Below are 26,852 nucleotides of genomic sequence, written 5' to 3'. Positions count from 1 at the left end.
TTGTTCGTTCTGACGCTCATGCATCCCGCGTACACTGATTTTCTCATAAGCAGTTCATGTAATGTCAACGTTTTTGCTCTTCCCTGGGGGCAGTGTGGTTTATATCTGGTTTTCTAATGTATATACAAAGACTAGAATATCTTACTTCCAAAGTCACTGGATTTTTTTGTACAGGGAAATTACTAGATTGCCTTCTTGATACAGTTCCCGCTGTGACAATGGAGAATCCAACCATTATGGTACACAATGTGGCTACTGCCCATTGAAGGTCTTTGCTTTTGTCGTTTTACAGAGTAAGTCCATGCACGCGATCTCCCCTTACAGGACACTTAACACCTCCAAATGATACAAAAAAAATGTATGCAGCCCTCATCGTTGTGCCAATAGCCTCGCCCTGCTGCTGGTCCAGATGCAGGGTTCTGTAATGGACAACAGATTTTAAGTCTGCATTGCTCTCTCACAGTCTTCCACCTCAAATTTACCATTGTTTCATGTTGCTTCATTTCAGGTAAATCCTTTGACATCACATATGTGCGTCTGAAGTTCCACACTAGTCGTCCGGAGAGCTTTGCCATCTACAAGCGTACGCGAGAGGATGGGCCGTGGGTCCCTTACCAGTACTACAGTGGCTCCTGTGAGAACACCTACAAGAAGCTAAACCGAGGTTTCATTCGCACTGGGGAGGATGAGCAGCAGGCCTTATGTACAGATGAATTCAGTGATATCTCCCCACTCACTGGGGGCAATGTGGCATTCTCGACATTGGAAGGACGACCAAGCGCCTACAACTTTGACAACAGTCACGTACTACAGGTATTTGACACAGGTCTTTTTTTAAGCTGAAGGACAGAGTGGGGATAGTCTCTCTATTTAGTTGGATAAATGCAGAATTAGCAAATGGAGAAACCAATTGTTTTTTACATGTCCAACCTTTAGCATGCTGTCACTTCAATTTATACCTCATTAATCCAGTGAAGTACCTGTTCCTCTAAGGTTTGATTAAAAGTCACATTTTCAACTGAGCGATATCGAGGCTTGCTGTGCAAACACCAGTCAAAAGATCAGGTAGCTGGTATCCCAGGGCTGTTTATTCCTTAAGAGATATGATGGTTAGTAAGGCGTAAAACTGCTGGTGTTTTGGGGGTGATGTTGCTAAGTCTGAATTTGGGAGCGAGGAGAGGTTATGAAGGATATCGAGTGACATTGGCCTCGAGGCTTTACCAACATGGAGAAGAGCGAATTCAGATGTTAACTTGTAAATATGTGGACGTTTTAAAACTAGCTTTGTATTTAATGTGGCTTGTAGCAGTTTGACCTGGGCGAGAGTAGTAGCAGTTTTATTTAGGGGACATAAAAGGGAAGGGTGCTACGGTTCTTGCAGAAAGGAACACACCAGATCACCATGCAGGCTTTTTCTTTGTTTTTCGACATGTTTTCCCCTGATTGCAAATATAGGTCTTTCTTTGCTTCCTGCTTTATTTAGGTCTCGCATCCACTTAGCTATAGTAGAGAACTTTTTGTCTGTAAAACAGTGAGATGTATACATCAAGCGGGCTTTGGGTCAGTTTCTGCTTTTTTTTGGCTTTATGGGCCATCCGGTTTACATGCATCTTATTCAATGGCTTTCCTCCCTATCCCTTTTATTCTGCCTCTGGAGAATTTCTTCTTTACTGTGTTTTGATAGGATGACTTGTGTTCCTCAACTTACATTTCAGAAAATATTTTGTTTTTAAGTACAGCACTCAATGGGAGCGGAAGTTTTTTCTTGATCTGTCCCTCGTTTAATACTTTCCCCATCCCCCATTAAATCCTCAACCACCACTCTGTTGCTTTCCTCTTTCAAGTAACCTGGGGTGGGGGGTTGGAGAAGAGGGGTAGTTGTACTCTCCGGCTGAAGTGCACTGGTATTTGTGGCTCTGGGACACCAGAGCATATGTTTCCACATGGATACTGCCTAGTAACTAGACTGCCCCAGACCCAAAACATGAGGGCATTAGCAGAGCATATGACAATGTAACGAGGCACTTGAGCGCTGGAGGAAAATAATTGAAGAGCTCACCCATATTCAATATATTAATGGTAAACTATATATTTACGTAATTGCTTTTTTAATATCCTCTTTTGTTACTCCTTTTTTTTTTAAATGTCAGTTTCTCATCCCTAAGCTTGTAATGTCAAAATTTCGTGTTTGAGCTTAGGCAACATTTAAACATTAAATAAAATAATTGTGTGTAAAATTTGGATAAGTTGTTTCTTAGATTTCACTTCAAACTTATACCAGTAGCGATTGTAGTAAATGCTGTATAGGTGCTTGTGTATTGTGTAGGCAGCCTTCAGTTAGCGCATGATCGGAACTGTTACAAGTGTTCAGATGGTATATCCCTCACATCCACTACAGTGCCGTCAAGTGAGTCTGGAGTTGCTTACCATTTTGTACCTTTTGAATCCTGGCCACTGAGGCGGGAGTACTTGAGGCTATAGATCCTCAGAATCCCATTTCAGTTCCTACCCAATAACATCCCAAGTAAAGGAAAGCTGCCTTCCTGCCTTCTCAGCTCGGTGCCATTTGTTATTGAATTTTTCTCCTGCAGGAAGACATCCGGGCCCTTAGAAGATCATCACTTTGGCCAATAATAGAGCGAACTCTGTCACTTTGCAGTATCATCTGATAATACAAACTTGTAGCGAATTTGATCATCGTGATTAATGTAATTTGTTCGTGGTTTTTTTAAGGAATGTTTGTTAGAATACTTTCATACTCTTTTTATGGCCCAAACAGGGATATGAGCGATAAGGTGAAAGAGGTATAGAGACTGACAGCCTTCCTAGCTACAGAGGTTCAGATGTTTACCATGTAGTTTGTAGGCAGATCTTAGAGTAAGCACGAAACCCAGTATGTTAGCGCTGTGCATAATTGGTGACCTGTAGGTCACAGTGCACAGCAGCAGATGTTTACCCTTTATGACCATAAATAAACTTTTTTCCCTATATTTTTAAATAAATTCTGTGGTTGGTCCAGTCGGGACTGGACATTGATGCACTCTGGTGAGTGTTTGCTCTCCAGAGGTGCAGGTGCCTGTCTGAGAGTGACCCCCCTACCAAGTGCACAGGTGCAAATGATTGGCTTTTGTAGCACACTCGTGTATTCACTTATGAAAGTAACGATCGCGTGTTTAGTTGCTGTGATGGTTACGTCAATCTTTATTTCTGTGGATTAAGTCCATTCCTTCCAGCCACTATGTGATTCGGTCTGGCTTGTTAATACTATGCAGACTTTTTCAATGCACTTCAAAGTCGTTGGCAACAGCCATTCAGTAAACTCCTTTTTAATGCGAGGACGGAAGTACACACACTAATCTTCTAAAAGTAGTGATCTTGCTCAATCACGAATTGGAGATTGAAGTATAGTCAATACAATGTGTTATTTCTGTTCGAGCAGGGCCAACAGACCCTTTGTGTGAAATAAAGTAACTATTGAGTCTGGATCACACAAACAAAGTAACAAAAATATGAGCTGTTAAAAATACATTAACGGAAACTGAGGGGTTTAGGTTTCAATATTTTTTTAAATTTTTGTTTCATTTCTTTTTTGGTAATAATTACAATATATAACACAATTTGTGCTTACAGTATTATATGAAATGTTTCGGACAGTCCTGTGAAATGTCCATCATATGTTTCAACATTTACAACCCAATGATGTTTTACAAGTTGTCGAGTGGTCATGATGAGAAAAAGCAGGCATGATACGACTTGAACGAGATGTAATTAGATTGATATTTGCAGAAATAATCAAAATTCTAATTTTCTTCAAGAAGTGTATCAATGGTTTAAGATAATTTTGACACAGTAATACATAGTGAGGAATTACTTGTTGAAGCCTTAGAACGCAGTACAGCATAAGAGTAAGTTATCCCAACAATATCTGGAAAGTATCTAGATAAGTTCATACACTTTGCGTTTGCCTGTGTCACTGCATCCGCCAATCTTATCTAGATGCTTTACCTGACATTATTGGGAGAACTTACTCTTATGCTATACTGCGGTCCTGCAAGATTTCGACAAATAACTCCTCGTACCATCAATATTATTTTAAGCCATTGATACACATTCTTGAAGAACCCTTTAAATTTGAATTTTTTTATTTCTACATATATCAATCTAATTACTCCTTGATAAAGTTGTAGCAACGAAACTGGTGTTGGCTGTTTCTCATCTCACCATGATCACTCTTGACAAATTGTAACACATCAGGTTGTAAATGTTGAAACTTCATATGACAAATATTTCAAAGGTCTGTCCCAAATATTTCACATAATAATGTACACACAAATTATGTTTCAATATATTGTCATTTTGACTGCCCATCAAAAACGGAAGCATTACATTTTATTTTTTGATTGAAAAACAAACTAATGACCTTGGTGTCCATTTGTGTATTTTTAGCGGCTCACATTTCTGTTACTTGTTCACACTTTGTCATTTGCAGGAGTGCTTCAGACTTAATAGACAGTGTTTTGGGATAATTCTTTTTTCCCTTTTATCCAAGTTGCAGCCTTATGGTAGCAAGGCACTTGTCTGATTTAGCTCCCATTAATCAAATTCCGTTTGCTTCTTTATAAAAAAGTTTTCTCATCACAGCTTTTACTAGTGGAATAAGTGGTTAATCAAATCCACTGCTGCCATTGTAAAGTTGAAATAAAATAACTTCTGCCAGTCCAAAAATTTCTATCAAAAGTTAGAGGGTAAAGGGTCCCAGTCCTTTGCAATTCTTGGATAATAGAGCCAGATAGTTGTTTCACTTTTTCTTGACAATGGGAGACCCCTACACCATTATGGAAAATGTGCTTGAAGATGTATCAGAACAAGTTCAGATCATCACTCTTTTTAAGGATTTTTTTTTCCAATATATTGCTATTTTCATGCTTTTTAAATAAAGTCTTTATGATGCTTGATTCTTTTACTGAATGCCGATAGATAAGACCAGTCAATGACCGGACGTTCTTCATTTGAAAGATCCTATTTCTGCAGCACCTACCACATGAGCACACTCCGCCATTAACCCTATATCCCGCCCTGAGGAAGCTCCAGGCCAGACGGCCACTGTAAGGGGGTAACACATGTGTTGTCTGTTACTTTACCTTTTGGATTGATGGATCTTTGATCCGTTGTTGTTGTTCATGGCTCTGAATTCTGTAAAAGAGTCAAGCATCATAAAGACTTTATTAAAAAAGCATTAAAGCAATACATTTGATTTTTTTTCCTAAAAAAGAGTGATGATCTAAACTTGTTCTGACACATCTTCAATTCCGAGTATTTCTGCAGTGTCGGTCCGCAGGTACAATTATTGAGCAGTTGAAACTGTTTCTCAACAGCCTAGCACCTAAAGCTCACCAGCTGCACTAGTTTTCATGGATCGCTCCAAATGTAAAATACCTTACCCAAGCCAGATCTGGACAGTGACCCAGTATTAAAAGTAACATTAACCAGGCCACTTTTCACAAGTTTGATAAATAAATAATAGTTTGGTGAGAAGGAAGGATGATTAAGATGCTCCTGGGTACAACGTCCTATAGTTATGTCATACATGGCAACATTAAAGGGCAGTAGCTGTGTTGCTCTCCATGATACAGTACTTGGCCCCAACCACCGCCTACACTTCTTACAGCAGCTGACATCGGGTTGGAGAGCGGAAAGGAGCCTTGGTTTTGGCATCCCTCTAGTAGCGTCACTTACATGCTCAGTTTGGTTGAGGGGGTGAATTTACAAAGCTCTTTTGGGCGATACCCACCCTACGTTCCTCCTTAATTAATAGTTCTTTGAAATATTGATTACTGTGATAGTCTCGGTTTTCACTGGTCTCTTCTTTATTTAAGGGTACAGATTAAGTTTAAGGGCAATCCAAAAGCAACTAGTGAATCGAAAATGGGACTGTAAGGCATTGACACTGGAGTCTGTTGGGCTTTGGGATGAAAGTAATTGCTCCCCTATTCTTGAGGGACCGTTGAAATCCTGAGCAAATATAGAGATGGCATGGTATCGCTCAGCCTTGAGTCAGAAGCAAAGTTTTCCTGAACAGTAGTATCCAGATCCAGGGTGAATCCTGAAAAGACAACATCCGGGGCAAAAAAATGCTTTGTGGACAGTAATGAATTCAGAGGGGCAGTCCGCTTTGGTCATCTAGTAGATGACTGCCCAGGATACGTTAACCCAAAGCTCTGCTCAATAAACATGCAACAAAAACCTCAGAAGAAAACAATCTCAGTTTTGTTATTTATTTAGCTGTTACATATAATTAGCTTCTGAAATACTTTGGCTGTGACATAGCTGCCTAAAGGAAGAGTAGTCCTGCAGCTCTGATTAGTGGTAAGCGGTATTGTCCACTTAACCAAGAAGGCAGCCAGGAGTGATCAGCCCAGAAACCCAGATCAATCTCTGGCCGCTCCCACTCTTTCAGATCCCACCATCTCATTCTGTGCCTCTGGCAGGCCATGGAAACTACTGGGGTTCACAAGAAATAACAAAGTGAGAACTAAGGCGAGCTAGGCAAGGAGTACATTAAAGATACACAATGATGTTATGGAAACCACTGACTCTTACACAAATTCTGTCAGTTATGCCGACCAAGAGTGTAGGAACATGGACCTCTTCATCTTCCCTTGGGAAAAAGCCTGTGGTGGCGGCGTGGCTGGTGGGACTCTGACGGGAATGGGCAGAGAGGCCTGCACACCAGATTCACCCTCGGGTCCAGCTGCTATTCGTCCTGCTTACTTGCGTACGAGCTAGGGCTAGTGGAAAAAACATAATCGGTGTTATTTCTCTGGCTTCAGTCCCGCATTCAAACTGTGATTGATACTTCTGGGCACAGTTTAGGGGATGGAGGCAGCTGCAGCAAGTGCACTGTAAATAGTACCTTTAAACTAAAGAGAAGCTTTATTTTAATTAGATTAATGTTAATGGTTTATTGAAAAATGTCCTTGTGACTAGATGGAAATGAACAGTTGTCTTTGAGAGTGCTAATATAAACCAAACAAATGTATCACTTGGTGTTGCGGTTTCCAGGAACACTACCGTATTATAAAGAGAATTAGTAATCCCTTGTAGGACGTATGCAGGTAATTTCATATTTTTTTTAATGTATATTCTGCTTAAAAGGAAAAACATAATTAAAGCATCAGAGTGCAAGGAAAAACGACTTGGTGAGCTATTGTACGAGAAATTATCACTTTGAAATCTTCCTGTATTAGATATCAGGATGCTTTTTACTGCTCCAATGACATTAAATATCAAAGTCACAAAAATATATTCTGAAGTATGACCTCAGCTCTCTACTTCACCCATATCTGGTCTGAGTGGCTTGCAGATAGCTCTATGGGGCCCGATCCATTATTTTCAGTTATAGTAACAACTGTTATTTACAGTGTTTAGAGGTAGCTCTGCGATGGAGACCTAAATGAATCCTAGTGTGTGGGGTTTGCATAACTTGCAAAGATATGTGCCCTCAACTAGACTATCCTAATAACAGCTGAGAAGTTTAAAATATGCCATTGTCTTTGTACAATTTTATGTGAAGCTTGAGGCAATTACACCTATCTTTTGTGTTGGGAGCTTGTGACTCTTCTCACGTTTAATGACGTAAACCTAAGTGCAGCATTTGAGATATTATGATCTCTGTAGGAGAGCTGGTGAGATATTGTCTTGTTGATGTATTTTTGGGGTTTAGCTGCAGCGTTTCTGAAATAATTGTTCTCCATTTGTGCACGTTCTTTGATGCTGGGCAAACCATTTTCCTTACTCTCTTTTTTTCATAACTACACATTTTGAAAAACCTAGTAGTGAGGTATTCTAAATATTTTCTAAGTAAATTTAGTGGTATCTAGTTTAATCAACTTTCTTTCCTGTGCTGTGTCCTACTACCCACACGTGACTGACTTAATTGTTCTCTGTACTACATAAGATGACTAAGTTTACCGCTTGCTGTTGACTGACGTGCTGTGATTTGCAGTACATTTCCAGCCCTTTCACTCGATGAGAAGGCATATGTGAGTCAGTTCGAGTAGTTCTTCAAGTCTGCTATTTCTCTGACGCTTTGATGGGATAAATGGGCTGAGGTGTTAAAACTGCAGTGGTTCTGACCCAGTGCTGAAACAGGGGAGCTGGCAAAGGGGATTCACCCCTTTCCTCGGCTACCAATAAAAAATAGACTCCTGGTAATGGAACGTCTGGCGTGGTTAATTTTTATAGGGTAGTCTCTTCCTCCTACCTGATCAAGTGGTAATTTATCCTCGCTGCGTTATGGACCGACTGTAAGACCTGGACAAATGACAGCAAAGGGGTATGGATGGTCTCTAAAGGTCTAGGATGAGAGGGCAGAAGCGGCTGCCCATGCACTGGCATGATGTCTTCTTCATGAGGTGGGAGGGCAGGGGGCTAATTGCTGGAGGAAGTGGACTACTAACAAAGAGGCTCTAGATCAGCAACTCTGCATTTTGAAGAGGCTTGAGTATTCTGGTCAGAGGTGCTTGATGTCTGAATGCCAGAGAGGAGGTCCCAAAGACGGCAAATGCTCCGTAGGCAACCCCGTCTCCACCATGGTGGGGGGGTGTATAACTTGCATGGAGAAAAGGGTTAGTTCAACACAGGCAAAGAGACAAAAGCGCAACGGGACACAGGCTAACAAAAAAGCAGAGGCCAGCCATGGCTCCCTGTTAGGGAGAGAATAAAATTTAAAGCCCTATGCGTATTCCACCAAGCTTTCTGGAGAACTGGTCCCAAGATCAATCACTCCCTCCTCTCTCCCTACTGCCCCACCAAGCAACTCCGTTCCACCCATGCTTTTTTGGCTGTAGTCCCCCGGATCAAAAGGTCAAGAGCAGGAGGAAGATCCTTTATGTTCAACGCGGTGCTATGGAAAGCTGTGTAACTCCCTCCCGGTACATCTAAGATCGAATACCAACCTGCTATCTTTTCGTAAACAGCTTAAAACCTTCCTCTTCACCAACTGAACTCTTCTCCAAGCTGTTGCTACCCGAGGCACTATCCTTCTTCTTAGCGCTTGGACGCCTTAGGGCAGCAGTCGCACTCAACAAAACCCCTTTTCATTTCATTTCATTCATTTCATACAAAGATAGAAGAGATAGGGCAAATAAATGAGAAGGAAAAAGCAATAGGACACAAACAAGTCATTGATCAGGTTTGAGCTATTGAGGCATAAAAATGGATCGGTTCTATACAGGTAAAGTGGTGATAGGAAAATGGTGGGGGATCATAATCGTGTCCGAAGAAGCTAGAGGGATGTAGAATGTATTCATTTATATTACGATGTTAAAGGGATATTGCTGATAGCCATTGTAGGAAATTTTTCTTTTTGCGGTTTTCATTATAATTTAGTATTAATATTTACACTTTGGGCATCTGGTATTTGACTTCTGGAATAACTCAATCCCGCTAGTGTCTAAAAAAATGGCTTCAAGTTATTAAATGTCATACTTCGCTATATCAGCTCTAAATGTGCATAAAGAATTTACATAGCTGTACTAAGATAAAATATGAAATCGAAGATTGACAGGTATTTACCCCCAGTTGTATCTAAATCAAGGGCATGTTTAGAAGCACTTTTTGGTGCAACAAGCTGTAAATCTGTTGGTGTAAAAATCTGACAGAGGAAAAACTTTTTTTCCTATCTCTGCTTAGGAAATTCTTCAAATTTGAAAATTGTTGCATATTAGTAAATTGTGTACAAACCTGGTTTTTGTTTGCTTTTTTTTTATTACATTTTCTCAACATTAATAAGTTGTGATATTGCCTGCCTAAAGCACAGCAGTCGTGTCAGCCAAGATTTAATTTTTCTGGCAGACCACCAATGGTGTTCATGCGTCATTGTTCACTTTCATGCCAAATCCCTCCTAGTGCTACAGCAGCCACATGCCAAGTGTTTAAACATTCCCTCATGCAGTAGATGCAGAAAGGGGTAACCTGCCTGCACCCATATTTGAATCACAACTCCTGTTAAGGGAAGTAGAAGATCCAACTTCAGACAAGTTGTGCCTCATATGCACCACATGAAATAAGGACAGATGGCACCCAGAGAGGTGATTTTCTTTGATGCTGTTTGTCTGACCTTGGACGTAGATTCAAGACGTAGAGAGTTAAATCAGTGATAAATGATGGCTTAAATTTTTCTATCGTGAAGGTCCCTGGGATGGCTGTTTTAGAGCCTATTTCTGAAATGGCTAAATCACACTGCTGAGACAAATAGTTCTAAAAGCGTTGAGGGCAAATGGTCCATGAAGAATTACTTGGTCTGGAGAGAAACGCGGAATCGGGTATTGTGGTTGAGGAATATTCTAACCCCACCTCAAAATGGGCGACCACTGCGCCACAAGATAATGAGGTGGCAATCATCTGGATGGGACTTCTTGTGAAACCATTTATAGAAGGACATATTCGTCTTACATATACAAATAAGCCCTAATGAAGTTCAGTGTTGTAGAACGAAATGTGTTTGCTGTAACCTTGGCTGTTTTATATGAAAAGACATCAACATTTCAATAAAGTTGATAACTAATATACCAAAAGAATCTGGACTTTTTCGTGTTTGGGTGCAACATTCTGTGGTCTTTCTTAAAGATCCAAACCTTGCTGACTATTTTTCACGAGTGCCAGTACAGTGTCCTGGTACCACTTCCAAAGTGGCTGAAGCAGACATTAACTTCACTGTACATCCAGTGCACCTGCTGCTATTTCATTGAAGCAAATCATTACATCCACCAGCACCGATGGTGACATGCTGATACTTGGACAATATTGTGCAGCAGTCCTGGAAACAGCACACTCTACCTCTAACAAATGACAGTGAATATCATAAATTCAAAAATGTGAAAGATGAACTCTCCATTACTCGGGAAGGTCTTGCCTTATGAGGTTTGAGAATTGTCATACCAGAGAGTCTGCGACAAAAAGTAATTGGAGTGGCAGATGAAGAACATTGTGGAATTGTCTCCACTAAACAAGCTCTCCGAGACAGTCATCTTGATGAGAGTTGAAAGGGAAGTAAAGGCCTATCATTTGTGCAACTGCTTATCTCCTATATTAACCCAGCATCCATTGAATATATCTGATCTTCCGAAGCATGTGTGGGAGATAATCGCTGTTGACTTATTTGGACCCCTTGACAATGGACATCACCTGATGGTGGTCGTTGATCAGTACTCCTGTTTTCCTTTCGTAGACCTTTCATCGATCACTCAGGAAAAAGTTATCGAGAGGTTAGATGACTTTTTGCTACATGGGGTGTTCCTTCAATTCTCAAGTCTGACAATGGTCCCACCTTTCAACAGTCGAAAATTCAGAGACTTTCTTAATCATCCCCATGTGAAGCATCAGAAAAGAACACCTCTGTGGCCACAATCAAATGGCGTTGTCAAGCATTTTATGAGCACACTCGAGAAGACCATTCAGCGTGCTGCACTGGAGAAGCTTGATCTCAAATCAGCTTTTCATTCTGTTCTTCGTGCCTACCAGTCAACTCCCCATTCAACGGGTGAAAGTCCTGCCACCCTTATGCTTGGGAGAACCATGACAACCATGTTGCCACAGTAGACCAATGAAAGATTAACAATTGATGGTGAACTTCGTCAAACAGATTTGTGTCACAAGCACAAGATGAAAATCTACGCAAATAAATGCTGATGGGCTAAGAACGCTGTGTACGGAAGGAAGTAGGCTCCTAGTAAGACAAAAGAGAAAATGTTAAGTCTGATGCTCCATTTATTGCTGAACCCTTTAAAGTTGTGACTAGTAAAGGAGACATGGTGATGGCTGACCGTCCTGGAAAGTCCATTTTGCAAGATTCTTCGCATTTTAAGCATCTGCCTAATCATTTGCCAATTCCATGTGTCAGAAACAAGCCTGTTTCAATTGTGACTTCTGAGAGCCCACTGACTGCACCTTCCTCTGTATCACCAGTGCCAGTCATGGACACCTCTACTATCTCCTCACAGCCTCTTCGGATAAGTTATGAACAATGGTTCCGAGCTCCACAATGACTTATCAAAGGGTTGTGATGTATATATGTAATATTTGTACTTTTTATGTAACAAAGGGGGGAGATGTAGTGTCTTGTGAGTCAGAGATCACTGGATACTTTTGGTCCCTGACGAACTCCTTAGCACTGGGATGTAAGTTTTCGGGTGTGGTTAATAGAATTTATGATTAAGAATGTTGAATTCACAGTTACACGCTGAGGAATAAAGAAGTGTAATACAAAACTCCATGTGTGGCGTAATCATTTACTTGTACCGAGGCTGCGGAGTATGCTACAGGGACCTAACAATAATAAGTAGAAAAGTTTTATTTGAGGTAACCTATTAATGAAAAATATAGCAATGGATATTAGTAGAGGTGTTGTACTCCTTGCCCGTTTTAGTCTGGAAGTTAATAGGTTGACTTTGAATTTCTAAAATGTAAATGTAAACTTGATTGTAGATTGGGCAATATGACAAGCTAAATAAGTTATTTAGTTAGTAGACTGATCCTAGGGGGATGCCAGTGTTATACTGTTGGTTACTTTGTGTCTTAAGTCTGACTGCAGTGATTTAGAATGTCTCATGGGATCTGTTGGCTCCTTTGAAGAGGATTCCTGTAGGATTAAATAGACAGAGGAGCTTGCATACAACCTAGGTGAAAAGTAATGGAGAGAGCTTTGTGGAAGCCTCATAAGTGAATTTGATAATATGTTGTGATACTGTTAGCTAAGAGTAATTCTCAGAATCTATTGATTGGGCATCGTTATGTTGGCTAAGCTATGTTTGGGTGATGCAGCATTGTGTTGCCTGTGCAACTTCCATCCTGGAAAGGGGGAGTTTTTTTGAGAGGAGGGCAGGTTGGTGCAATGTATGATTGGATGGATATGGTCTTTCTTGAAAATGTGGCCAAAAACAACTCCTGTACTGGTAGTTCTGTAGTTGCTAATGCACATGCTTAATTAAAGTTCAGAAACTGGATCCTACATGTTCCGATCTCAGCCAAAAAGCAAATATTTAAAGTTTGGTTGTTCGACGATTATCTTCTTTCTATGTAGCCATTTCTGCAGGATAAAAGCGCACCAAGTGGCTATAGGTCAAACCAAGTGCGAGTGGCTTGGTATAATTTGGACAGCTCTTGTGTGTGAGGGTGTTATTAATTTTTTTTATTAGATAAGGCACTTTATTTTTGAAAATCTTTATTCTATGAGTAGAACCACGCTTGATGTTTCAAAACTTTGGAAATAACAGGCTTTGCTATCAGTCAACTTCTTGGTACTCTGTGTACTAACAGTGGACGGGCGACATTCTTTCTTGGCCTTTCTGTGATTCAAAATATGACCTGTAGATCACAACATGTTAGCCGAAAACATTGCATTCACTGAGGTTTCGTGCCATCTTGAACACTGTATAAACAGACATAAGACTCTAGGCCATTACAGCTCCCTCTCCAATAACCAACCCTTGCTCGCCCCCAGCCCATGTTGCCTAGTGATTACCTATATCTGGGCATCACAGCTGAGGAGTATTGAGTTTATAGTTCTGAAACTACTGACCTACACCTGTGTATGTTACGCTTACATTTTGGTTTGCTGGCTTATTTATAACTATATGGATCTAGAGTCTAGACTAACATTTTGCTAAAGAAGCCAGTGGCTTCCGAGGCATAAGTTGCAGGCTCTAAGCAACGTTTTTGGAGGTGCCAACGTCAGATGAGTGGTAACGAAGAAATAAAAAAAAATCAAGTCTATACTCGCTTCTGTTACATGTGTTTGCAGCCTGCTCACTCAAGTTGACTGAGTCGCTGGCTACTCCTGTCACTGTTGGAGCTACTTCTTGCACCTAGGCCCCTTGTTTTAGTGTCCACCAATCTGTGTACAGCAAGAATTCACCCTTCCTTTGCTTGCTCCTCACACCCCTTTGCCTGCTTCCTACTTTCGCCCCACAAACCCACCACCTCTCCTTTGCCCTTCCTGCCCTCATGTTGGGGCACCCTCGCACCCGGATCTTACTATTTCCAAAATTTTAAGAAATAATTTTTTTTTTTCATTTTTATGCAAATTGTACAAGGGAGTTGGAGTCCCCATCTTATAAAGCACTGCATTTTGTTGTGGGATCACAGCTTCAGTTTTCAACATTCAGTGGAGATCGATAACACGCCCCTCCTTGTGACAGTAACAGTGTTTGGTAATCTTTTTAAGTTGGTTTAATTTTATTACATATGTTTAGTGTTTTGCGCTGACAAGATTTTACCTTACCATAAATAGTGTTTGTTTTAATGCTATTTTGTAAACGCATATGGAATAAAGACACAAAATAGTGCTTGGGATAGTTCCCTGATTACAGACGTGAATGGGCCCTTTAATAAGCCTCTTTTTAACTCTAGTTTAAGTAATTTCATACGCTTAAATATACCATATCATTCATGTTGTGTGTGTGTGCTGAATGGAGTGCATTTCCAAACTGATAAAGTTCTTGGTGACTGACAGCTTCTTTATTAGCATCTAAGGAAACATCAACAGTTACAAAGTGCATAGACGGCTATATATAGAAACCCTCTTCTAGTCTTATTGGATGTTGTACCACAACTCTTAGTGCTTTTCCCCTTCATTTAGAAGGGGATGGGTGACTTAGGAAGTTTTTTTTATTTGAGAGGGTAGCAGAATTGACTAGCATGCGTTGATTCATGCAGTGCACTTACTCTGATACAGAGAACGAAATGTAAACTAATTTGAATACTTTTCTTCTTTTTGACCACAGGAATGGGTGACTGCAACAGACATTCGAGTGACATTGAACAGACTGAACACCTTTGGCGATGAAGTGTTTAATGATCCCAAAGTATTGAAGTCATACTATTATGCGATCTCGGACTTCGCTGTTGGTGGCAGGTAGGTTTCCCTTAAAGCTGGAAACTAGTTCAGGACTTGATCAATGAGTTTAGTGACTGGTCTGCACACCTATGGATGTGGAGTAATCCAAACAAGACATGTCTCATCTTGGCCGCCTTGTTCAGTGTCTGCAAATGTTGTTTAGTTCCGGGTATCCAGGCATATTCCTAGTCATTTTGCGACGATAGGACTCCAGAATGAGTTTGAGATATTACCTCAACTGGATGATGGAGTGCATTGTGTTGTACGTCCCATTGAATTGATGTAAACTAATTGTGGAAGGCTTTCATGCAGAAGATCCCCTTGTATTCCTTTTTGAAGAATATTTTGGTCATATAGCATGTTTCAAATCCTATATTTAAATTATGCTGTAAGTAACAGATGCATCCATTGATGTTGATGATAATTCTTGGCAGATGGGCCGGACGGTATTTCCCCCCCGCACAGATGGGCCGGACAATATTTCCCCCCCGCACAGATGGGCCGGACAGTATTTCCCCCCCGCATTTCGAACATACCCAGAAGGGACCGGTTCTTGAAAACCTATTAATTGGAAATGATCTGTATGAGGCGGAGTTTTATGATAATAGCTCACGGGTTGCCACATATACGGGAAGGGACTGTGATTCGATAATTGATTTTATTTTTGTATCATTAGGTCTCCTTAAATATGTGATCTCTTATAATGCTGTAGCTATGCCGATGAGTGATCATAACCCGGTGGGGATGGAGCTAGCTAATGGTCTTTTGCTGCTAAATTCATCTGTTACCCCCCAGGCTATAATGCCAGTCAAAACTAAAGATCGGGGGAGAAGGATTAAATGGGGACAGGTAGTCCCTGATGATTTTTTTGTAAAATTAACATCTATGGCTGCTGAAGACTTTAATGTTTGTGCCAATCCCCACTCTAGGAGCGAGGAGGTTTTAACTTCCTTTGAAGGTGTCTGTCGGACAGTGGCCATAAACTTAACAGCTAAAAGCCAGGGAGGTAAAAATAAACCGGTAATGGGCTGGTTTGATAGCAATTGCAGTAAAGCCCATAACCTCCTTAAAAAAGCACTCAATACCCGTCCGAGGGACAAAGTCCTAGTGATGCAGCTTAGAAAGGATTATACCAGGGCAATTAGAACACGTAAAAATGAACTAAAGAGTGATGCCTGGGCCGAGCTCATGGATAAAGCCACTTTAAAAAATAGTGCTAAGTTTTGGTCAATTATTAATACCCCTTTGTTTTCTCGTGACCAAAATACCGTGTTGGAACTTAACATCTCCGAGGAAGACTGGCTTAGCCATTTTGAAAAAATCTACGGTAGCAACATGGAGCAGGAATCCTTTGTAGTCCCTGCGTCCGAATTCCCCCTGGCACCTGTTAGTTTTGATACAGTCGAAGTTATTAGAGCAATCGAGGGCACTGCGGGCCGAAAGGCCCTGGGCCCTGATGGGGTTCCAGCTGATATGTTAAAGGCTAATCCGTTGTATTGGGCTAATATTTTAACCAAAGTTTTTAATGCCTCAGCAACTGTGGGATTTCCTAAATCTTGGTCCTCAGCTACTATAATCCCAGTGTTCAAAAAAGGTCAGAGGGGAGACCCTAGATGCTATAGGCCTATATCACTGCTGGACTCCTCGGTTAAAATCCTAGGGAAGGTTGTTCTGGCGAGAATAGCATCTTGGGCGAAAGGGCATAACATTCTGTCAGATGCACAATACGGCTTTAGGTCGGGGAGGAGTACAGAGGACCAATGCCTCAATCTTCACCTCATAATCTCCAAATATACGAGGGCAAAAGGGGGATCGATATTTTTAGGCTTCATGGACCTGTCCACAGCCTTTGATCTAGTTAATAGATCAAGGCTGTGGACTATGCTCCTGAAGCTGGGCCTTGACTGCGCCTTGGTACATTTCCTAGCAGAGCTCCATAAAGACCTGAAAGCCTGCATTAGGATGACAACAGAGGGGAAATGTACGACAAGTTTTAGATCAAGTAGAGGGGTGCGCCAAGGCTGTATCTTGGCCCCAATGTTATTCACGTTATACGTGAATGCATTGGAGGCTGACCTAACAGCTGTCACTCAGGATATCCCATGCATGGGGGGTGCACCAATACCGGTGCTCCTCTATGCTGATGATGCGGTGCTGATAGCTAGGACCCCAATTGCTCTGCAAAAGCTTCTTGATTCCTTTGGCAATTTTATGTCCAGTCTAGATCTGGTGATCAATAGCAGTAAATCCCACACAATGTCAGTAGGCTGCTCTAAAAATAAAGAGAAAACCTTTTTCTGTGACGGTGAGGTTATCTCTAGCGTTAAGGTTTTCACCTACTTGGGTGTAATTTTCGACCATAGGGGCATTTGGACACCACAGTTAACATCTAAAGCGAATGCGGTGAGAAGATCAGCCTCCGCAGTCTTGGGGTTCGCTAAAAGACTTGGAGGGAAACCCATAGAGGCTATCTTGGCCATCTACAAAGCCAAGACAGCCGCTATTGCAAGATACGGGGCTGCAATTTGGGGCTATGCAAAACCCGACCGCATCCAAACAGAGGAAAATAAATTCCTGCGGTCATTGTTGGGCCTACCACAATCAACAGCAACTTATTCCCTACACCTTGAGCTAGGTCTTGGTTATATTATAGACACGATAAAACTAGCCCCGTTCCTGATGTGGATCAAGCTCTGGCTAAATCCGAACCTTAGCCTTAATCACAAGATCATAAAAGATTGCCTTAAACTAGATCACAGGAGGGATATCCAGTGGCTGTCCTATGTAGAGTCTTTGGCTGTGAAGCTAGGACGCCCTGAGATTTTTCATAGTCCGGAATCCCTGTGTAAAGCAGATCTAGTGTGGGCGAAGACTAACTACATTAGGCTTTGTGTTGCCGAGCGCGAAACGGATGAGCTATGTAAACCATCGGTGAGGGCGCATGCAATGATAACTACATCCTTTGAGCTGGCCCCTTATTTGTCAGTGGTGACAAATTTCTTCCATAGATGGCTACTGACTAATTTCCGTTTCAATCAAATCCATATGGTCCTTTATTTATTTAATTATTTCAAAGTTTTATATAGCGCGAACAAGATCTTCACAGATATCAGAGCGCTTTACATAGAGGGGTACATGAGGGAACATAGTCAAACAATAAATCAATAGATCATACAGTACAAATCGGTGGCTACAAAGCCCATCACGTGAATAATAAGACAACTAATACAAATAAGTAAATGGGTCAAGCATGTAGTACAGATCGGTGCAGGTTGTTAACAGAGTTCTAGATAATAGATCAAGTGTATTTAGCCATAAGGATAGCTTTTACTTCTTTTTTAAAGAGTGTAGTGGAAGAGATAAGCCTGGTTTCGGGAGGGAGTGAGTTCCAAATCCTAGGCGCCAATCCTGAGAAGGAGCGCTTGTATGTTTTTTCCTTCCTGAGCCTCTCGTGTTTCTAATTCCCCCAGAGATTGTCAGTTTCTGAGCGAGGTAGCCGGGTGAGTTTAGGTGTAACGCCTTGTGTGTCATGCAGGCGATTTTCAGATGTATTCTGGCTTCAAAAGGCAGCCAATTCAGGGATTTCAAGTCAGGGGTAATATGGGAATGCTTTTTTGACCCAGTGATGAGTCTCGCTGCAGCATTCAGAGAAGCTCTTAGTGGTGCGGTAGTAGTTAGGGGGAGTCCGCAGAGGGCGGTGCTGCCGTATTCAATACGTGGGATGACTAGCGCTTGTACTGCTGTTTGGAAGTCTTTGGCTGGGAGGTAGGGTTTAAGTTTCCTCAGAGTATTGATCTGGAAGTTCGCTCCCTTTGTTGCCTTGCTGATATGTTGCTGCATGTTGAGGTTGGTGTCAAGTGTTATGCCTAAGGATTTTGCTGAATCCACTATGGTCGGTTGGACATTGAGTGCTGTTAGGTGCTTAAGCCATGTTTGTGTGGTAGATATTTTCGTGGGAGGTGAGATCAGAAGGAACTCAGTCTTCATAGCGTTGAGTTTGAGGTGGTTATCAGCCAGCCAAGATTGGGTGCTTCTGATCGTTGAGTTCAGACGCAAGATGTCTTTGGGGGATTGTAGCTTGAGATATAGCTGAGTGTCATCGGCGTACATGTGAAAGTTTACGTTGGATGCATGTAGCAAGGAGGTGAGAGGTTCCATGACTAGGTTGAACAAAGTTGGGGATAGAGAAGATCCTTGGGGGACGCCTAGCGTTACAGGTATTGGCGAGGACATCAGGTTGTTGCTCTTGAATTTCTGCGACCTGTTGTGAAGAAAGGAAGTGAACCACTTGATAACAGTTCCAGATAAACCCATTCTTGTGTTTAGTAGTTCTAGTAGATTCTCATGTTTAACGGTGTCGAATGCTGAAGAGAGATCTAGAAGGATGAGGAGGCAGGTGTCGTTTTGGTCTAGCATTTGAAGTGCGTCGTCAATTATGTGAGTCATAGCAGTTTCTGTGCTGTGTCCTGCTCGGAAGCCTGACTGGTGGGTGTTGAGGAGATCAAATTGCTCAATGTGTTTAGTCAATTGTAGTTGTGCGCATTTTTCCAACAGTTTGGCGAGAGTAGGAATATTGGTGATGGGACGGTAATTGTTGAGATCAGAGGGGTCGGCTGTAGGTTTCTTTAGTAGAGGTGTGACCTGACCAACTTTGAGGGAGTCAGGTATGCTTCCTTGTTGGAGAGAGCTGTTGATAATTTTAGTCCAGAGAGGGAGAAGCAAAGGGGTAAAGTCTTTTACTGCGGAGGCAGGGAGGGGGTCCGTGAGGTGATTGGATGGTTTCAGGGTGCTGAGCAGTTTGCCAATTTCTTCTTCCGAGTATGTGCCGAAGGTTGACCATGTAGCATTGTTTTTTGGTTCAGTGGGTGCTAGGCATTGGGGTTTGGAGTAGAGGCTTGCGTCACTGAGGAGATCGCTTTTTATTTTGTCAGTTTTTTGGATAAAGAAAGCAGCGAAGTCTTCACAGGAGGGTGCCTCATGCCTAGTGTTGAGCGGTTGGGGTTGTTCCTTGGATTGTGTTCTGATTAGCTCAAACAGTTTTCTCGGGCGGTTTTTTGCTTGGTCGAGTTGGAGGCTGAAGAAGTCTGATTTTGAGCGTTTTATTTTCCTGAAGTAGGCGTTTCTCTTTTTCTTCAGCTCTTTTAGGTGCATTGCAGAGGGAGCTGATCTCCACGTACGCTCTGCCATTCGCATGTCTCGTCTATCCTCATTGAGACTCCCGTCGTACCATGGTTTGGAGATTTTAGTAGAGACTCTTTTCAGCTCCATAGGTGCAGCCTCATTAATTATAGAGGTCATAGCGTTGAGATAGTGGTCAGTCAGAGTTTGGAGGTCTGTAGCGCCTGTCGGTGGCAGTAGGAGGTTGCAACTGTTAAGGGGCAGAGAGCCTGGGTTGAGCTTTTTCGAGTCTCTATTCCAGACTTTGGGCTTGGAGAGTTGAGCCGGGTTAACTTTGACTTTTTCATTGATAAAAAATGTGACAATATGATGATCTGACCAGTCACAGGGTTGGATGGACTCGAGTTGGATAGAGTCCTCTTTGGAGATGATCAGGTCGAGGGTAGAACCTTTCTCGTGGGTCGGGCTGTTGCATATTTGGGTGAGGTTAAGGGCATCGAGGAAGTTTTTAAGACTATTTACCACTGCGTCATTGCGATCGTTCCAGTGGAGGTTGAAGTCACCAAGGTATATTTGGGTGAGTTGCCGTCCGGAATTAGTTGAGATCAACGCCATTATTTCTTGGGAAAAGGTGAGGTTGTCCCTGGGTGGGTGGTAAATGCTGTGAAGCGAGCATATCGGTTTGCCCTCACTAATAATGTCAAGGCATATGTATTCCCAGGATGTTGGGGATGGTAGGGAGGTGGAATTGACTTTCTGAACAGAGAGGTTGTTCCTGTAGATGCATGCGATTCCCCCACCTATTTTGCCTGTTCTGTCGAGCCTGATAATGTGTCCTTTGGGACGAGAAAGATTGGTGTAGGCTTGAGGAGTCGTCCCCATGCAAATGTGATGACCATTCCACCCAGGATACTGCGCATTTTCTGTTTTTTTGCTCCTTGTATTGTGAACCCCGGAATCGATTTTTAAAACCCATACTGAAGGAGATGAGATTTACGCAGTATAAGCCCGCATTGTTATATTCGCAAATGATGGAATCTCCTGTAACTATGTATTGTATTGCCAGTTTTCTGGCTGCAGCTGTAAGAAGTAGGAGATTGAGATCAAGATTGGATTTTTAATGCTGAAATATCTGTATTATGTACTTGATTATTGGACTGTTGGGCCCAAACGGAAATGAAATTGTGTAATTTTCTTTTTTAAACTGGGTTTTAACTATTGTCATCTTTAATACTGTATTAATTGAATTTAAAAAAATGTTTTAACAGTTTTTATAAATGTTTAGAATACTTTTATGATTTTAACTAATCGAATAAAGTGATTTGACTTGACTTGATCATTCTTCTATAGAGCTTGACAGTACAGGCTGTCAACGAGTGAGGCTGCAACCCTAGGACCTTCCAGTTTTATTGACATATGTGTAGTTGACATAACTGCTTTGCAAGCCAGTATCTTTAGGTGTTTGTTGCCGTTTTGGGGTGTGAGTATTCCCATGACTTGGATGACTTAAGCTATGTTGGTCTGGTGATGGACAGTCACTTGTCAGTAGTTTCAAACTGCGTACGTGTGCAAAACACTAATAGGGTCCTAGACCCAGTGGAAGCTGGTGCTCTGGGGAGTGTTCCAAAGTTGTTTGAGGGTCCGAGTCTTGAAACTACACTACGTGCGCCTCAGTTTTGTTCTTTTTGATGTAGGTGAGATACTGCAGTACTGCAAAGATAATGGACTAAATATTGGATGTCTTTTATGCAGTTACAAAAGACTATCTCACGTCGTATTGTTGTTGCCCAGCTTTTGCTTGTGAACATTAAATGCATTTATTACCCTCTCTTTGCAGGCTAGGGATCCGGACTGTAAGGATACAAGTTGCTTCTGTTTTAATTGCTAAGATAGCCCACCGGTGGTTGGGTTTGTCAAAATGATGAAGACTTGTGAACAAAGTGAATCATGAGCCTGATCATAATTAGTGATTGGCACAACCAGCGTCTTTGTCAAATGCTAAGCTCGATAATATGTAGTTTGTACTTATTTTCCATGTATTCCTTTCTGTGTGTTAATAGGATTTTAATTATTTAATAAATGCAGTTATGACTGTGAACACTCTTTGTATGTGGTAGAAAGGTTGACACTCCGGTACAAGTTGTGAGGAGAGGATTTGTATACTGAGGACTGCTGGTCCCCAAAGAGTCCAGAAGCTGACAAGTGCCTACCAAGGGGAAATGTGTAGGCCGCTGGGTGAGCCCCTCAACTGGTAGGCTTAAAGCATCTTGTGCACTGGTGTATGTAAATGTAAATGTAAATTGATACTTGCATAGCGCACTACTCACCCGCAAGGGTCTCAAGGCGCTTGTACGAATACCGCTGTGGAACCCATCCTGGCTTTCCCTGTGAGGTGTCCACTCCTGGGCACCCCCAAGGTGGAGGCCAGGCATCCTTAGCCTTGTGGGGGCCGTTGTGGAGATTAAGCAAGCTATTGCCCAGAGTTGCAGAGTGGGACTCCATAATTGGAATAGGCACCGAGGCGAGAATTATCAGGTCCGTGGAATTTTTGAGCCCAAGACCCGCCGAGGCGGGGAATTGAACCCTAGTCCCGGGCTAGATCTCTGCATCAGGGTCTGCCACTCTAACCATTGAGCCACACTTCTCCATTTGGCGAGAATCGATTGGAACTTTGGTGCTGCTAGACTGGTGTCCTTGGGAGGAACCAGATTTTGAGATAGTGATCCCTAAGAATGTTATGAGAAGAAATGTTTTTGTAGGTTTGCACAGTTAGGCAATTTGTGGCTACTGAAGGAGGACACCCCAGCAGTCCCTGTGAGGGCTAGAGGGCTGAGAGTACCTGCTTGACATCCTCGGTGCCCTGCTACCCTCATGTAAGGTGTTTTCCCTTTGCCAAAAACCGTTTTAAGCTCTTATTGTTATTTTTCAGCTGAGTTAAATTGCACTATAGTTGTAAATGCCTTATTCAATATGTATTTCATTTTTCTAAAAAGCTTAACTTTTTGGTTTCATTGTGGGAAAGGCAATACATAGGGATCCTGTTTGTGGCTTGTTGCTTACGCGTTTTCAATAGGATTTGTCTTGAATCTTTGACCGTGCTGCCCACAGTTTAGCCATTAGTGAAACCAGTTTACATCTGAAGATTACCCCGTTTGTGCAAGGAGGGAACCCTACCACACTTCTCGTTTAAAATTAGAATGCTGCTTCTTTCCTGTATAATGTACCTGGGACAGTTTCCCAAAGATTGATACAAACCGAGCTTTTTGCCTGTGAAAATAACTTTGAAACGTAAACTGTTACATATTAAAACGTATCTCACTCAACGTCCTTGGAGGTGCACTAAATAGGTTTTCCATTATGCTAATCTCCAATCACTGTAAGGTGTAAAAAACTTTATTTGAAGACTGGCATTGTTGACTGCTACATTTTATTTCTCCATCTTCCTTCACCCACTATATGTTGTGTGCAAAGAATATGATCCTGTAACTGTTTAATCTGCAAAACTATTAAGGGATCTTTTTGTGTGTTCTAGACAGTCTGCTGACCGCCTGCTTGTCCTTACTCCTCCCATCTTTAGGTGTAAGTGCAACGGTCATGCCAGTGAGTGTGTAAAGAACGAGTTCGAGAAGCTGGTCTGCTTGTGTAGCCACAACACCGCTGGCGCAGACTGCGACAAGTGTCTCCCGTTTTACAACGACCGTCCTTGGAGGAGAGCAACTGCCGATAGTGCCAATGAATGCCTGGGTATATAGCAATATCTCCTCCCCATTTTCGACTTATTTAATTGTGTATGGGGAATGCTCCCTTACTGTAAAAGCTATATTTTGGTCTTGAATGCAGATAAGTTACTGCCACACACTACAAAGAAATGCTCTTGGTTTATTTTATTTATTTATTTATTTGTTAAGCTTATAAGGCGCACAGCTACCCACAGAGGGTTTAGCACTAGAAATTTTCTCGAGGGAAAGGGTGCTATCTTAAAGGGGAGGCTTAATGGGTGGGGTTCTTATATGGTCCATGGGGATTTGATTTATAGGGTGCTCAATCTAGCTTTCTAAATTGGATTGTGATTTAACTCCCATTCAGCTTGCAACTGTAATGGTCGATCAGGAGAATGCTATTTTGACCCAGAGCTGTACCGTGCTACCGGCCATGGAGGGCATTGCAGTGGCTGCATTGACAACACTGACGGCGCAAACTGCGAGAGATGTCGTGAGAACCACTACCGCCAGGCAAGCGAAGAACCTTGTCTTCCATGCAATTGTAACCCAATTGGTAAGAAAAGAAATTAAGGATAGTCTGAATACTGTCTACAGTTTATGTATTTCTGATAAGTAAATGACCTTGGATATTCCCAGTGCAGAAATGCCCTCATGTTCCTATACTTGCACTTCTCTTCTCCCATTGCTAATTAGATGTCAGGGTTGTTTTAAAATATTCGAAAGAGTAACCTCTCTTTTCCTCAAAGTAGAAAAAAATCCACAATGATGAAACAAAGAGCACTGCCTTAATGTTCCATGTTTAGGCAGAGCCCAATCCAGTGTTTAAGAATTCTGGAACTTCTGAGTTCCTTACAGTGTGATTTGCATTCACACCAGTGGTGGTTCCTCCGCTAAGGCGCAGGAGCGCCACCTCACTATTATTTCAGCACTGCATAAAATAGAAATAAAATGATAATTGGACGTTATTTTATTTTTCTATGCAGCACTATGGGGCAGTGGTGGCCTCTGAGACACCACAACAGAGTGAGGAGTGGTTTCCATTGTAAGTGTGCATGATGGTTTCGCTGGCTCCTTTTGGGCTGGCCCAAACGTCATGTGCACTTAGCATGTTCTCCATGGGGCTGTGTTGCACAGTTCCATGGAGAACATGCCCAGCCTCCCAGGCACTGCCATAGCAGCCAAACAGGTCGCTCAGACCAATCATGACGCTGCTCATGCAGCGCCGTGATTTGCTTGGAGAGTCTGGAAGGCTGGGTGCTTGCAGCAGATCTGAAGAGGACGGAGGAGAGGCGTGCAGCAGGTAAGGTAAGTTAATTTTTTTAATCCACTCTGCCGCACCACCCCCGTTCTAAGGCAGCCGCCACTGATTACCCCCTGGGACATATGACGCCCTGACTTGAGTATGGACTGGATCTTCTTTCACATACAGATGAGGGGGTCTTTGTAAGTTCACGCTCCTATAGTGTTATCTTTTCAACACATTGGACCAAAGTAACTTGCTCAATTTTTCTAATTTTTAAAGTAATTTTCATTCAGTGACCTTCTGCAGTGCATTTGAAAATCATCAGTATTACTCACGAGCAATGATGGACTGATCTGTCAGATTTTTACTTGTTAGTCCTCTTATGACCTTCTTCGAGAAATAATGCAATTTCATGACCAGGGCGGTTCAGTAGATGCAAAGTGATCCAGTGATATGTATGTCAGGTGTTGGCATTTCATCCAGTGTCTACCACTGTCCGAGGGAGCTAACAAATTCTGAAAATGTGCATTTCTATACAGTAATAAATGTCTAGCCAGTGACAGTGATGAGTGTGGCATTGGGATATCACCGCACTTAAGGGTCACTCGGGGATGAAACAGGTGCTAACTTTTCTTGGGACAAATGTGATTACTAGGCAGTGACTGGGATGGTTTTCGTCATGTTTGCAGTATGTGATTCTGTCGATAATGTGCTGTGCACACTATTGGTATCAAGTATTGGCTTGGACATTTCAAGTTCCTTTTTTTCACCCCAAATTTGTAGTTTTGGTTTTGAGGTGTCTTATGATGTCACCTCTGAACCCATAATGCACTTGGGCACAAATGCCACCTCAGTTTTGTTTTTCAGCCATCCAATTCAGCAGTGTTTCCATGGCACCAATACCTCTGCACATCAAAAGATATTAATCATGGTGCCGGATAACTAGAGCACCTCTAACCAAATAGACATCGAGCATTTGACAGAGAAAATCAAGGAATAATCCCTTCTTTGACCTAACCGGAGCTGAACTGGATGATGAGCCTGGAGCCAGATCCTATAACGATGACTTATGTGAAGAGGGTATGAAAAGCACATTTAAATGTATACCCTTCCTGTTCTAGTAAATTCATGTGGTAGAATCAGCATCAAGTCTGAAACTTCTTCCTCCCTATGGACCACGACAAGGCTGCCTATTTGGCCTGGAATGCCTTTTGACTGGCGGAAAAAAACATTTGCCACTGAAGGGGCACACACTGGGTACTAACCAACGCTCCCAAGGCCTTGAAAAGACTGAGGTCACAGACAAGAGGAGATGCCCTCTGCGGAGTGACCTCTGCTCTTTCAAGAGCACCATACCTTTCCTGAAAAACCACGTACAAAGGAGCCCCTTTTGGTGCCGACCACATCATCTGTGAAAACTGTTCGATTTTGAAAAAACACTCTGTCCCAGAGGAACCTCAAATCAAGGACATAAAGCCTCAGGGCCAAGAATGCAACAAACTGGCCTCAGCACCTCCAGGAACCAAAAAAAGCTGCAGATCAGAGACAGAGGACTGTTGAGTTATTTTCTAAAACTGAGAACATATTACCATAACCCCCTTCCAGCACACTCCAACTCACAAGCAGCATAGGCTAACAAGCTAAATCTCCGGATATTGGGGTTTATTCCATTCGTAAGAGAAAGCATGGAGCTATAAACCACCTAAGTCACAAACAGGCGAGCAACCCACCCCACCTGTATTTAGCAACTCAGACCAATATATAAATGCAGACCATTGCACATTTACCATTTCTTCTAAGTCGGATTCACTGTTCAGCAGGATGATGCCCAACATGATTCACCAAGAAAACTCCTTCTTTGAGCCAAACTCAT

General features: G+C 42.1%; 1 protein-coding gene across 1 annotated transcript in view; it reads left to right on the top strand.

Annotated features, from left to right (window-relative positions):
- Positions 1-26,852, top strand: part of LAMC1 (laminin subunit gamma 1) — a 365,535-nt gene that overhangs the window by 135,797 nt on the left and 202,886 nt on the right. The window contains exons 2-5 of the mRNA XM_078643183.1: positions 509-813; positions 14,784-14,914; positions 23,592-23,758; positions 24,101-24,289. Of these exons, the coding sequence (XP_078499309.1) occupies positions 509-813; positions 14,784-14,914; positions 23,592-23,758; positions 24,101-24,289 (792 nt within the window). The remainder of the gene's footprint in view (positions 1-508; positions 814-14,783; positions 14,915-23,591; positions 23,759-24,100; positions 24,290-26,852) is intronic.

The sequence above is a fragment of the Lissotriton helveticus genome, chromosome 1_1 (genome assembly GCF_964261635.1).
Source record: "Lissotriton helveticus chromosome 1_1, aLisHel1.1, whole genome shotgun sequence".
In the NCBI taxonomy this organism is placed as follows: Eukaryota; Metazoa; Chordata; class Amphibia; order Caudata; family Salamandridae; genus Lissotriton; species Lissotriton helveticus.
This window is presented reverse-complemented; position numbering and strand designations above follow the sequence as displayed.